General features: G+C 48.7%; 1 protein-coding gene across 1 annotated transcript; it reads right to left on the bottom strand.

The window, feature by feature from the left end:
- Positions 1 to 8850: 8850 nt before the first annotated feature.
- On the bottom strand, positions 8851 to 13290 carry NFKBIA (NFKB inhibitor alpha). The gene is made up of 6 exons (XM_074996843.1): positions 12879 to 13290; positions 12333 to 12441; positions 11638 to 11851; positions 11055 to 11143; positions 10672 to 10932; positions 8851 to 9563 (listed from the first exon to the last, which is right to left on the bottom strand). Exons 1-6 carry the CDS (start codon positions 13136 to 13138, stop codon positions 9516 to 9518), a joined length of 981 nt encoding a protein of 326 aa, XP_074852944.1. The 5' UTR covers positions 13139 to 13290; the 3' UTR covers positions 8851 to 9515.
- Positions 13291 to 13593: the final 303 nt, after the last annotated feature.

Genomic DNA, 13593 nt, shown 5'->3' with positions numbered 1-13593 from the left:
CACAGAACTGGCTCTGGCCTCCAGTCTCCTACAATGTTGTCATTAAACCCTTATGCATTTGTTGGCTTTCCTGGCACCACAGTGAAGGTGTTGCAAACACCTAGATGGGTTGAAGGTATGGAGAGAAGGAACTGAAAATGATCCCAGACAGTGTTGAGAGTGGATGTGATAAGGAGGCTGATGGGGAGTTGAGCGCAAGGAGAGATGGAAGAGCACAGGAAGAAGTAGGCAGTTCAATATTTGCTCTGTTAGCTATAAGGAAATAATGGGATATCACAGCGATGTTAGAAAGACAGGCAGAGTTGCACGACTGGGCAGCATGGGAGAAGTTTTTGGCAAAGAGGTAGATTTGTGAATCCCATTATCATAAAGCTGGCATATGGATGGGTGAGTTCGCCCAGGAATTCTCCCATGGATCAGAGCATACATAGCAGGGACCTGAAGGGCTGGGAAGAATGAAGTCCTCAGCAACTTTAGAGACTACAGTTTCAGGGGAGCAAAGATAGCAGAAGCCAGCTTGGAGGGGCTCCAGGAGAAAGTTGGCCAAGTATAAAGTCTTGGCAGCAACAGCTGGCCAGGATGATCAAGAAGTTGAAAGGTGATGGGGCAACAGCTAGAGAGAAAAGGAGGGGTAGGGTGAAAGAAAGTCTCTTTAAGGGCAAAACTAAAATCTAACACGTTCATGTGTTCAAAGTCTACGAAGGAAAAGCCAAGGAGATTGGGGTCCAAGTTAAGGCGTGTTAGGTCATTAACACAAAGAGACTTCTGATTTAGCAACTGAGTGACATAGTCAAAGGCTGATGGGGTGAGGCGGGAAGTCCTACGCTCTCTTCAAAACAATTGGCCAGCCCCAGGGAGGCCGGGGGGAGGGGGAGGAACAGGTGGAATGTGGTGGGAAGGCTTCAGTGCGGTATCCGAAGAGGAGCACTGGCAGAGGCTGAAAGGGAAGGGAGAGGAAGGGCGACAAGGGAGGAGGAGGAGAATTACTTTGTCAACCACAGAGCAGGTGGTGTATGGGTGAAGAATGTCAGTATTAAGGATCTAATAGCAGACCCTTTTCCCTGAATCCTGTAAGAGGGACTATGAGCCATGACAAGCTTAACCTGAAACATGGCATGTACCTTACTGCTGCCCTCAGTCCATAATCTTGCGTAAGTTTATAATGCAACAGCTAATCACTGGACCATGAGTGACCATTTCAGGTCAGCTTTTTGTGAGTCTGTGTAGGGTTGTGATTTTCCAGTGGCTGTTTTCAGGCCATGTTATGAGGCGGTCTTAGGGCAAAAGGACAATGGTTGGGGTGACGACAATGAGCTGGAAGGTAACAGACATGATTTGCTGCGCAGAAGCCCTGTTCTCTGTAGCTGAGCACTGTCTGCATGTGTCCTAAGAAGAGTTTTGAACACATGTTGCCAGACGGGAGATGAGTCACCCAGGCTGGCGCTCCAGCTAAGGGCCACATTTTAGCTACTTTAGTCTGGCTATCAAAGGAGCTGAGCATGCACAGGAAGTACCCCCGCCACACCAGCATGGGAGACAGGCAGAATGTTGAAGAAGAAGACCCCCATGCACAGGCGTCAAATGCTCTGTCTTTCTCTTCTGCTGTCCTCAAAAGTCACCCCACTATATACCATAGTTGACCTGTGGTCTTCACTGCTTGCCAGACTGAACCTATACAGACCCGATGGTTTAAAGCAGAAACTTCATGCATGTGTGTGTTTTAAATTCATTCCAAACAGTTGTTTTTAGGCACCAAAGAAAGCTACATTTCAAGGTTTCCAATATTATTTGATTAGTCTTAGATGTAATTAAGCTAATTCTTGCTTTATCATTTGTGCTTAGTGTGGACTGGTACCTATTAGTATTTTGAAATGAAATAACGGAGAAGAACCAAAATACTTCACTATGAAAGTCTTATTTCTTGTTGTTTAGACTATGGTGTCAGGCTCAATAATAACGAACTTCCCTGAATTTCATTGTGTTGACTGCAGATACGTTACTGCTGCAAACAAAGGCCAAGCAGCATGGAGGAAAATAGGGGAAGTGCTGCAAGCCTCATGGTGCTGCGTATAAGCAGCCTGTTGCAAGCCTCTCTCAGTTACGGCAATTACTTTAGGCCCAAGGAAGTTAGAGTGCCCAAGGAGGCTGAAGTTAAGCAGATGCTCCTGCTAGATCTTGTCCTAGAGCAGCTTTACTTGGTGGACCATGTATGGATGGCATGTGCCTCTGGCATGAGGGGAGGCTGGCTGAAGTGCTGGAAGCTTCTCCAGCACCTGGACCTTGCTCCATCCTGAGACCCTGCCCACACTTGACTTCTGCCCCACTCACAGACCTTGCTCATGCTCAGCTCCCTCACCTGCTGCTCACTGACTTATTTTACACTTCTAAAGCCCTCTCTGTCCACTGAGTCCCTCCCATCCTTCACCCTCCCTCTCTTAAAGGGCCTCTGCTTTCCATACACTGAGTCACTCCATCCCCATTCCCAAGATCCTTTTATCTGCTGAGCTTTTTCATCCCCACTTCCCCTGAGACTCCCACTGCCTGTCATTCATGGAATTCACCCTCTCCCCAGGTGTTGCAGGGGAACAGGGAAGGAGCAGGGACAGGAAGATGTGGCATGCCGGAGAGGCAGGGGCCACAGGGAAATGTTGTAGGGGGGGCCTCGAGGTGGGGTACAGATGGGACCTTCACAACCAGGTGTCCTCCATCTCCAAGGCAGCAGGTCAGCAGCTGCACTTCAGGGGAGGTTCGGCCTCTCCTGGTTGATTATACCCACTATCTGAGGACCACAGCTTTTGGTCTTAGCCATGTCTGATGGGACAGAACAAAACCGCTTCCCTAGAAATCAGTACAATGCTTACCTGGAGCTGCAGAGGTGGAACACCTTCATGAGAGGTCCCCTCCATGTGGAGAAGCACTCAGCCAATGCCATTCAGCAGCTCACTGCCTTGATGGCTACCAGCCAGTAGCAAACCAACTGAGTGTTAGAGCTGTTGCTGTGGAGGTGCACACTACTATTGAAATAGCCATAATAGCTGGCAATGCACAGGAAACAGCTCCCAAATCATACCGGGGCAACTGATGGGATCCACATGAGCCTATTGTTTCCCCTGCCTATCCTTAGTAAGCCTTGGAGTTAGGGTGACCATATTGCCATAGGCTAAACATGGGACACCCTGAGGCATGGGGTGTCCTGGCCAAAATGGGGACAGATGGTCACCCAGAGTCAGGCAGTGGCTGCTCTGTGTGGGCTGCCACCCCACTGGATGGTGGGCTGCTCCCTGGCATGCCTAGGGGCCCCAGGACCCAGCTGCAGCCCCATGGGTGACCTCCCCGTGCCGGTGTTCCTCCCGGCTCCCGGAACCACGGGGAACCGGGAAAGGGGCAGCTGTGACAGTCTGGTTCCCAGCTCCTGTGAGTGAAGCCAGGCGCAGCAGCGCTGGTCAGTTTCCTGGCTCCCCTCCGCTCACATATAACATTCCTGGTCTGGATCAATAACTGTAATTGATGTATGTAAAATATCTAACAAGTTTTCTCCCTCATCCTGTTCTTTCTTTGTTAATAAAACTTTAGATTTTAGATCTGAAGGATGGCACAGCGTGCTGTTTTGGGTAAGAGCCAAGTATATTGACTTGGGATTGCGGCTGGAGCCTGGAAGACTCTGTGTGGAGTTGGTGAAATGGGTTTTAAGAACCTCTCACTTGAGTAGGAGGCTGTTGGACTGGGCATTTTGCGCTAGCTGGGGAATCTGTAGATTTGCTTGTGTGGCTTCTGTCTGGCGAGTGGGGCTGGCAGACGTACTTTTGTGGTAGAATTGATTTGCCTTAGTGAAAAGAAAATCCCAGCCTGGGACTGTACGTCATATTACAGACACAAATCAGACATCAAGAACAATAATGCACAAGAAAAAGGAAAGTACTTTAGCCTCACCAGACACACAGTTACTGACTGGAAAATTACCATTTAAAAAAAGGCTTCAAAAACAGAATACAGCACAAAGAGCCATATGCACACCTCATTACAGTTAGTTAATATGTTCATTTAATGTGGGTATTTCAGTACGCTTGCTTTTGATGATGCCTCGGACAAATAAGACATCAAATGCTTTTTAGTGATTTGTTTATATAACTTCCTTATATGGGTAAAGCAGTTTCATGCCCACATTTGTTACAAGAACATACTTTCTTTTCGATAAGTAAATGCTATTCGTTCCCATGGTCAACTCCACAGCATGGTGTACAACGTTGCTCCCAAAACTCCCTACATCGCATGACATCACTGATTTTTCGAATTCGTCCTTTGCCGTGCTTCTTTTGTAAAAGAACGAGCAGCCACTACAGCTCCTCACCTCCCTCCCCTGCTGGGTTCCTGGAGAGGGAGTGGGGGCCCCACTCTGCATGGGGTACAGGGGATTTGGCTCCCAGCCCCATGGCAGCCTCCCAGCCCCCTTCAGTGCTGCGGGCTGGCAGAGCCTCTAGCTCCCAACCCTACAGCAACCTCCCAGCCCCCACACTGCTGCGGGCTGGCAGGGGCTCCAGCCCCAGCTCCAGGCCCCCAGCACTGCTGCAGGGCCAGGGCGCTCTGGAAGCCCTGTGGCTGGGAGACAGCTGGGGCAGTCCCAGCTGTGGGAACCCGGGTGAGAAGATGCCGGTACCAGCACATACCTTCAAAAAAAAGCCCTGGTTCTTTGAAGGTCTTTTCAATCCCCCACCTGTACTAATTATACTTTGCAGATATACTGCATCCATGTAGATTTTTATACCATGCCCATCACTGTTACCAGAGGCCCTGTAGCATTCTCTCCAGCTGTAGCTCTCAGGTGTACAGAAAACATTTTTAATCCATATTTTATGGCTGGAGAAACTGAGGCAGAGAGCAGTTGAAGGACCAAAACCAACCTTTTTGTTAAAAGCCATTATGCTGGACGCAAGAAAAATTGCAAGACACTGGGCTACTTTCCTGTGCCAGGGCTGAGAAGGTGGACTGGGGGCATGTGATGTGTGAGCTTGTATTGCTATTTCACCAAAGCTGTGTAGTTCACTTGCCCTTTGACAACACTGTAGCACTTCAGTGACTTTTGCTTTTTAACGTGATGATAACAGGCCTGTTCCTACATGCTTTGCACCCCTGAGTCTTCCACTGTATTCATTGGGTGTTGTGGCCACACACAAGATGCAAGATTGGACTCAAAGGCCATCAGTGCATCTCATGGCCAAGTGTGTGCAGGCCAGATTGTACCCTTGTATTTGGCCTTCGTGCACTATTTTAATAACCTCTGTACAAAGAAAGCCTGGGCGGTATCATTTGCATTTTTCTGGTCATCACTGTCCTGGTAAAAAAAGGTGCGGCAACATGCAAAGTTCTGAGCATCCATTGTATGGTGTTACTGCCATATCTTCCAAGTCTGGGGAATGGCCAAACTAGTTTCTCAGAGACAAAGAGCAATCTGACACCTCAGCCTGGTGTAAACAAGGCTAACTGGTCATTCGTTGGCAGGAACGTGAGTTTGGGTGAAAAACGAACCTACATTTCAGCAAAAAAACCCAGCCTGAGATTCCTGTCTACATGGACTGCAGTTGCCAGCCTTCCAGTTAGAGATGGTTCTCAAAGGGGGCAGAAGAAGGCTATACAAGGAAAGGGGCATCAGCTCTCTTTTTCTTTCTGCCCACTGCATCCACAGCACCGGAAGGCCAAAGGAAGCAGCATTAGACTTGAGGAGGGACCCTGACTTATGAGTTTGACCAGTAATCTGCTAGCACAGGTGGTGAGAAAGCAGTGCTTTGAAAGTAACATAGTGTAAGTTAGGCACTAGCGGCATTATATTTTTTACTTACTTGTAACCCTTTCTGCTGTGCCTCATTAATTATGCTCATTCAGAAAACTCCCTTTCTTTGTGAATAAACTTTTTAATGTCCATCCAGGGTGTTTGCACTGAAGGATCTGGGAAACTGTTTGGGGCTACTGAAGTGCTGCATATAATTTCTAGTAATTAAATCATGGTCTTTCAAGAGCCTTGTATTGGCCAGGTGTCTACTGGGTAGTACAGGCTATATGTTTCTGAGGGAAAATCTAAGAGTGGCAGTGTGTTGGGGCGGGGGTCACCCTGCAGTATAAATATGGGTAGTAATGGCCAGTACATGGCTGGCTGGCTGCAGCACACACAGACATAAATGGGCATGACTTACATGGTGGAGGCTGCTTCTGAGCAGTCCAGAGTGGAGATGATAGCAGCAAAATAGTGCAAAGGGCAGCCTAGGCTAAAGGATGGGTGGGGGCACAGCTACGTACTAGTTTGGATTGTACTTTGGATAAGTCATTGGCAATTTCTTGGCCTTTCCCTAGCTCACTAATCACCTTTTCTGCCAACAGGAAGTTTCAAAGCACAAGCTGGAGACAAGTTAGTGGGGGGGAAAAAAAAAAGGTGGAAGAGAAAAACCACTGACTCAGGATGACAATTTCCACACTGGCCTTTGGACCAACGCAAATCAGCGAGAGCCTAGCCTTTGGAGCCCTTCTTCTCCATTCATAGCAGTCACTGGAGCAGGGGTACTTTTTAAACCTGTTCTTGTTTCATAAAGCCCACCAAGAAGATCGCGGAGGTGCAGCTCTCTTCTTAAAATTAATGGACCAGGTGCTCCAATACAATCCAGAGTCTTTGTGCCCCCTGAGGTGATGCAACAGGGCTGGATTCTGGCTGAAAGTCGCCAGCAGATACTTACTCAGGGGAAAGTGGAATTCCTTGCTAGCATAGAACTATTAGAGCAGGCTCCTGTTCTACCCTACCCTCCTAAAGCAAGTATGCTTGTGAGGGAGCAGGCATGCTGGAGGTCGGGAGGAAACCCTGTATCAGTGGCTTAAATTAAAGCAGATTACCATCATCCAAGCCAAGAAGTGTTTGTTCATCTGAAGCAGAGACTCTGGTCTAGATGAATTTTTTCTTCTGCAGGTGAAAAAAAGATTACTGTTTGATGAACACTCTGAATGGATAACACTTTCTACTCTTGCCCTTTATCAACTGAGAGCCCAAACCTGTGCATTACAGCTAAGGGAGACAGGGATGAGCCATGAGAGCGGGATGGAAGGAAGGTGCACTCACTTCATTGTATTCTCTCCCAAACCTTACAAGAAGCTTGGACCATGGAAACTCTGAAGGCATCTGGCTTTATAGACTGGAGGGGGAGAGAATGGTGGGGTCAGGGTGGTTGTAGAATAGGCTTGCCATTAGCTTGTGCAACGTACTGCTGACTGAGCGGCCAATCTTTTATGTTTGCTGTCTGGGCTATGACACTTGAAGAGACAGGTTCTGTGGCCCCTTTGCCAAGCTTTTGAGGAGCCACAGGGAACAGAGGGCAGAATATAATGTGAATGAGGAAGGGCTGCAGACAATTCCACCTCAAGGGAACATGAGGAGAGTGCATGTTTGTTTTGTGGGCTGAGCCAGCTGCCTCTTCTGAGACGGAATGAGATCTATGTGTGGGTGTAAAATTAGTTGCATGCTGCCTGTATGTGACTTAAGGCCCAGATGTTTGAAGATATCAGGTGCGCAAAACTGCTGATTATCATATCTGGGTTCAAATCCCCAATCTGGTCTCTGCAAAGTTAGAACTTGAACACAAGTCTTATGTGATGGAACAACCAGGGAGGTATACAGGGAGGTATACAGGATATTCTGGAGAGGTTTGTTCTCAAGCTTTCCCTCTAAAGCTGTTCCATCCTGTACACTTAGCTATTCTTTAGCACAGAGACTTGCCTCCAAGCCTCCCACATCCTTGAACCACCAGCCAACAGGGTCTATGTTATTCTATTCCACACTATGGTTTCTATTCTCACCATGGGGATCGGACACCTATGCTGGGTCTTTGGGAAAGATGGGGAGGGCTTCTCCAGCAGGGGCAGAGCCACACCAGCCCTCTCCTGCCAGCAGGGGAGTTTTGCACTTCCCCCAGCCATTAGAACCAACCACAGCACGCTGCTGGTGGTGATTTAAAGAGGCCAAGGCTCTGGATCTGCCACTGCTGCAATAGCAGTGGCCAGAAGCCTGAAGTCCTTCAGAATTGCCAAGCCCTGGGGCAATGGGCACCTTTGCCCCCATTGGCAGGCCTGACTCCCACACACCCTAGCTTTAAAACCGGGATAGGCTGGCTTAGCCTTTCAGCCTCCTGAGGCACATCGCATAACAGATAGTTTACTATGCACAGCTGTAGTGGTTGAGACCTTGAAACACATATTAAAGAGCCCATGCTACATTTTCTAAAGGCTCTGCTCTAGCATCCTTGACCAAAATCCTCCGACCCTCACTATTGCCTAGGGTGGTGGGTGCAAGGGCCACTCTCGGCTGCTTTCTACCCCATTGTAATAGTATTCCAGTGATGAGGCTGCACATATATTGTTTGTGAAGCCCCTGGAGTCCAGAGTCATGTAGAATACTATTATACATTCTTAACTGGCCTAGAATGAACATAATGAAATTTATCCTACATTACATAGGAACGCTGCAGGCTTCCATAAGTGAAATAGTACTGGAAAAAATGGCATAGCAGGATGATACCCCTGCTATCAATTTGCAGTGCATTTGGTACTGGCTCTGGAGCAGGTGCCTCTGTTGTCAGGGAAGAGGAAAAATATTTACTATCAGATTTGTAAGACAGGGAGAGACACTAAAGACAGTAGAAATGTGGTTGCTAGAAAGAAAGTTAACTCCAGGCTCTTCTCCATCAGATGTATTGTCTTAGTAACTTTGGTGTTAGCATCTGAATTAGCTTTTCCTCACAGCTGCAGATGACAGAGTAGATAGAGGGGTTGCTGACCTAGCTATCTTGAAAAAGACAGGAATGTTGAGCACCCAAGACAGGAGTTTTGAATTATTTAATAAATATACCTCTCATGTACCAAAATAATTATAAACAAAATATACAATATATACATGATATACAACCACTAAAAGTGTAGCAATCATGCCACACATTTAGGGAGAGACACTGTTTCCAATGCAAACAGGTAACCTTACTACTTCCTCTCCCATAAAAGCCAAGACTTTTTTTTTTCCTTTTTCCTGCACTACAGAATAAAAGAGCAGATGAGGTCAGTCATAAGGAGTTATTATAATCAGCCCAATAGAAATATATGCAATGTCTTCCAGAGGATGGGATACTCATGTGGACCCATCCAGCCACTGAGGGAGAAGCAAGTCCATAGAAAACGTCACTAAACATCTCTCGTATGCTCTCTTGCACTTAAAACAAACATTCATGTGGATCCAATACTTTGTTGCCTTCATACTGGTCATACATTTTGACCACCAGTTAATCCATAACTGGTACAAATAAAGAGAATTCTATTGGTATTTCACATCCAACTTCCAACAGTAAAGCATGGGTCAGAATGTGAAATCTGCTGTTATAATGATGTAGTCCATGCTGTGCAGTGTAGTATTTCATTTTTTTCACATTTTATCATTTTTAAAGTCACTTTCCTATACATATATACAGTCATGTCCTTTACGGAAAACCTCTTCTTTAAAACGTCAGCTGTCGTCCTCCAATAATACAGTCATCATACATCATCTAGAATAAAGGAAAAAAAAGGATGCATTAACACAGAGTTTTACAAAGCACACTCAAGTACACCTTAGGGAATATTCTGCTTGTCCTGACCTCAACCACCACTCAAGAGCAAGGCAAGCAAAAATCTAAAGTGAACTCTTTGCTATTAATCAATAATGACAATATATATTAAGAGGAGAAAATGTAAAACTCATGTGGTGAAATATATACTAGAGAAGTGTACAGGTTATCTTAAATTTCTTCCAGGTATTGTTGTATTGCAAACCCCACTTCTGGTGGAGGTGGGGCCCCTCCAGAGAGGAGGCTGGGGGGGAACTGTAATACAACAAAACCTGTAAGAAATTTAAGAGTGGGATGGGGCATGGGTATCTCAAGGCAGTGGGAGGGGGGTATGTGGGTCTACATTGGTGTGTGTGTTGAGGGGCTCTGGGTAGGTGGTTGGGGTGTGTGTGAAGGGATGCAGGAGTCAGGGCAGGAGGCTGATGGGTGTGTGGAGAGGGCAGAGGGGCTGAAGATTCCACCCTCCTTCCTCCCTTGACTAATACCAAGACTCATACCAGGACACTGCTTGCTCTTCCCCTTCCTGTCACCGTCAGGCAGCGAGAGGAAAGTACACAGCTCCTCCCCAGCCAGTGAGGGGAATGCAGCAAACTCTGTTCTTCCCCCTTGCTCCCTGACAGTGGAGTGAGGGGAAGCAGCATTCTGGTATGAATCTTGTGCGTGTTTTTTTTTTTTTGGGGAGGGGAGGAGGAGGAGGAGGAGGAAGACCTGGGGTGGGAGGATTTCGGGGCTGAAGTAGCTAAGCGCGCCCTAGCCAGCCAACTCTTCCTTGCTGGAGCTGCGTACTGGAGCACGCTGGCTATCTTTCCCCTCTGGCTTAGGTTCTCGTACTTTTTAAAGAGCAAGCATTCTATTTAATTTTTTTAGTTTATTTTGCGTTTTAAGTGAATTATATGTAATACAGTTAATAGACCATCCAAAATGCCATCAAAGCATCGGGTAAAAAGTTGTGTGTACAGTTCCCCAACAACTTTATGGGTGCTATGTAAATGTATATAAGGGCAGAATTTAATTCTCTCTAATAAAAACAGTAAAAATAACTACTTACTTCGTCCTCTGTGAATTCTGATTCTGATTCACAGCTCTCCTCATCTTCACTTTCTGGTAGCATCTGTAGGTCTGCTGTGGTTAAGTGCTTCAGCTGTTCCTGTATCCTGGAGCTGTCTCTTCCCCACGTGAGCTGGTATGGAGAATAGCCCTGGTAGGTCACTTTGTTCACATCAGCTCCATGTTTTACCAGAAGAGACACCAGTTCTGAATTCTGCAGATCCACAGCTAAGTGCAGGGCAGTTCTGCCATTACAAGGCTCCTAGGTAGTGGCAATAAAACAGAACGTTTAGCATCAGGATAGTTAGGCTCAGCACTACCAAAACTGGATAATCTGATTCCAGTACTATCATGTTTGGATAAACAAAAGGTTCAAATACACACCTGAGCATTGACATCTGCTCCCAAGGACAGCAAATATTCTACTATAGCCAAATACCCTTGAATAGATGCCAAGTGGAGACATGTGTGTCCTGTAAAACAAAATCATAGTATGTTAATGTGTTACCAGTCAGTCACTTTACCCTAAACCCTCTTCTAACACACTTGGGTTTGAAATACAGTCACCATTATCCAAACTGAATTAAACTGTCCTATATGCAGTATATATTGTACATGGATGATCAGATAAATTAAAAGGCATTTTATTCCTTAGATGCCATGTCTCTTTTTTCCCCACTCATTGCTAGGATGGAACTTGTTTTAATGAAACTGAAACAAACAAACAAGCAAAAAAAATCTGTGCAGTGCTCTCTAAAAATCAGAAGCTAAAGCTGAAGAGTGTGACAGCCAGAGTAAAACACTGGCAGTCAGGAGGGCTGGGACTTATTCCCAGCTCTACCACTGGCTGCTGTGCGATTTCAAGGAAGTCACTTTACATAGGGGCCTCTGCCTCCCCACCTGTAAAAAGCTCTCTGAGATCTATGTCACAGAAGGACCAGGTGCTCCGAAATATATTCACACATACCATTGTAGTTGACAGACTTTAGCACTGAATAGAGGTTGTGCTGCTGTTGGCAGTAGTAAGTGAGGACCCCGACAGTTCTGAGACAGCCCTGCTCACAGGCAATATGAAGTGGTGTGTTTCCTCGGAAATCTCTGATCTCTGGGTCACATCCGGCCTTGAGAAGAGTCTCAGCAATTTCAGCCTGATCTGTGATTACTGCCAGGTGAAGTGGAGTCTATAATCAAAAAAAGAAAAAGAAAAACAATGGTAAGGTACATGATAAACAGGAAATACACTAGGGACAGCATCTGAGCACATAACCCTTCAAACGCTTGGTGATAGTTTAGCACAACTACTTTTAAAATAAAATAACCACTTGCTTAGTACTGTACGATCACTTGTAACACTGTAGCGAGGAACCAACAGATACAGTCCTCTTTTCTCCTGGGAAGTGACTGATTTAAGGCTCTCTTGACAACAAAGGGACAATACAAGTACAAGGTATATTTCGAATGGCAAACAGTGGATGGGTGGCATCCACCCCAGCATACTTAAAAGCAAACATGCTTTAACATGCCTGTGTCAAAGAGGAGACTACAGACTTCACACAAACACTTTTTTTCCGGGTGGGGGGCAGGCAGAGGCTCAGTTGATTCAGTGTCTGTCCCTGGTAACAGGCTCTGGCTAGTTGGATGTTGTTTCAGGGCTCACAGTACCTGGTTGAGGTTATTCTGAATGTTCAGGAAGGCGGGATCTCCAGCGGCCTGGCGGATGACTTCCACACTCAAGGCCTTTTCCTCGTGAATAATCGCCAAGTGGAGCAATCTGCAAGGGAGGAAATAAAGCGACGACCCCTCAAAGTCGGTCCGGGAAAGAAGGGGACGCTCCCAGCAGCCGGCCCTGGGCCAGGGCCCGGCAGTCACGTGCCCCGCCGGCTTTCGCAAGCCGGGGTTTTCAGAGGCCGCCGCCTGGTGTTTTCCGCGGGGTGGTGACGAGCTGTGTTCCGGGCAGCGCGCCAGGGACTTTCCACAGCGCCTCCCCCAGCGCCAGCACACGCTGTACTTCCCCTCCCCTCCCGGCCCGGCGGGCGGGCGCCAGAGCCGGACACCGCCACCCTGCAGCGCCCCCGGGGAGGGGGGGTGCGGACGGCGAGCAGGGCTCGGCCCGGGCACACTCACCCCCCCCGCCACCCCGACCCCATGGTCCCCTAACGCCCCGGGGGAGGGGAGGGGAGGGGTCCGTGCAGGCAGCCCCACACTTACGTGTCTCCCTCTTCGGTCACTTGCTGGAGCCAAGGCTGGGCCGGCAGCGGCGGCGACCCCCGCTCCTCCGCGGGCTGCAGCCGGATGTCCCGCAGCTCGTTCACCAGCAGCGCGTACTCCTCCTCCTTCATGGAGCCCAGGCCGCTGTCGTGCCGGTCGTCCTGCTGCAGCAAGCCCAGCTGCCGCTCCTTCTTCAGCGGCTCCAGCCCCTCCATCGCCGGCTCCCGCCGCCCGTCCTCCAGGCAGCTGAGCTGGAACATGGCTCGGCCGCCGCTACACAGGGCGAACAGGCGCGGCGCTAGGTCCCCTCTCGGCGGCTGGCGAGCGGCTCCGGGCGCGGCGCCGTGCGGCAGGCGAGGCAGCGAGCGTCCGTGTGAGAGCGGCGGCGCCCGGCGGCGCGGGATATACGCCCTCTGCCGAGGGGATTTCGGCGAGAGGCGGAGCCGCCGCCTGGGAATTTCCCGGCCAGTCAAACAGCGAGCAGTAGCCTGCGCCGGGCTGCGGGAGGCGCTCAGCACAGCACGGCCCAGCCCAGCGCGGGCGAGGCGCGCGGCGGAGGAATCCCCGGCCTGGCCCGCCCCCTTTGTCACAAGAGGGAAAGTACTCGGGGCAGCTCAGTGACTAAGCCCCTTCCCCGGGTACTTCCCTGCAGCGCTGCAGGAGCCGATCACCGGCGCTTGGCCCACCCCGGGGGTTCCCTCCGCTCCCCTCCCCG

The sequence above is a fragment of the Carettochelys insculpta genome, chromosome 6 (assembly GCF_033958435.1).
Source record: "Carettochelys insculpta isolate YL-2023 chromosome 6, ASM3395843v1, whole genome shotgun sequence".
Taxonomy (NCBI): Eukaryota; Metazoa; Chordata; order Testudines; family Carettochelyidae; genus Carettochelys; species Carettochelys insculpta.
The sequence above is the reverse complement of the archived record's forward strand: the minus strand, read 5'-3'. Positions and strand labels throughout refer to the sequence as shown.

Excerpts from the sequence above, each read along its gene's own strand:
- NFKBIA (XM_074996843.1), bottom strand. The coding sequence starts at position 13,138 with ATGTTCCAGCTCAGCTGCCTGGAGGACGGGCGGCGGGAGCCGGCGATG. Across the intron at positions 12,442-12,878 it reads GTGACCGAAGAGGGAGACAC|ATTGCTCCACTTGGCGATTA; the intron begins GTAAGTGTGGGG and ends CCTCCCTTGCAG. Across the intron at positions 10,933-11,054 it reads GAGCAGATGTCAATGCTCAG|GAGCCTTGTAATGGCAGAAC; the intron begins GTGTGTATTTGA and ends GCCACTACCTAG.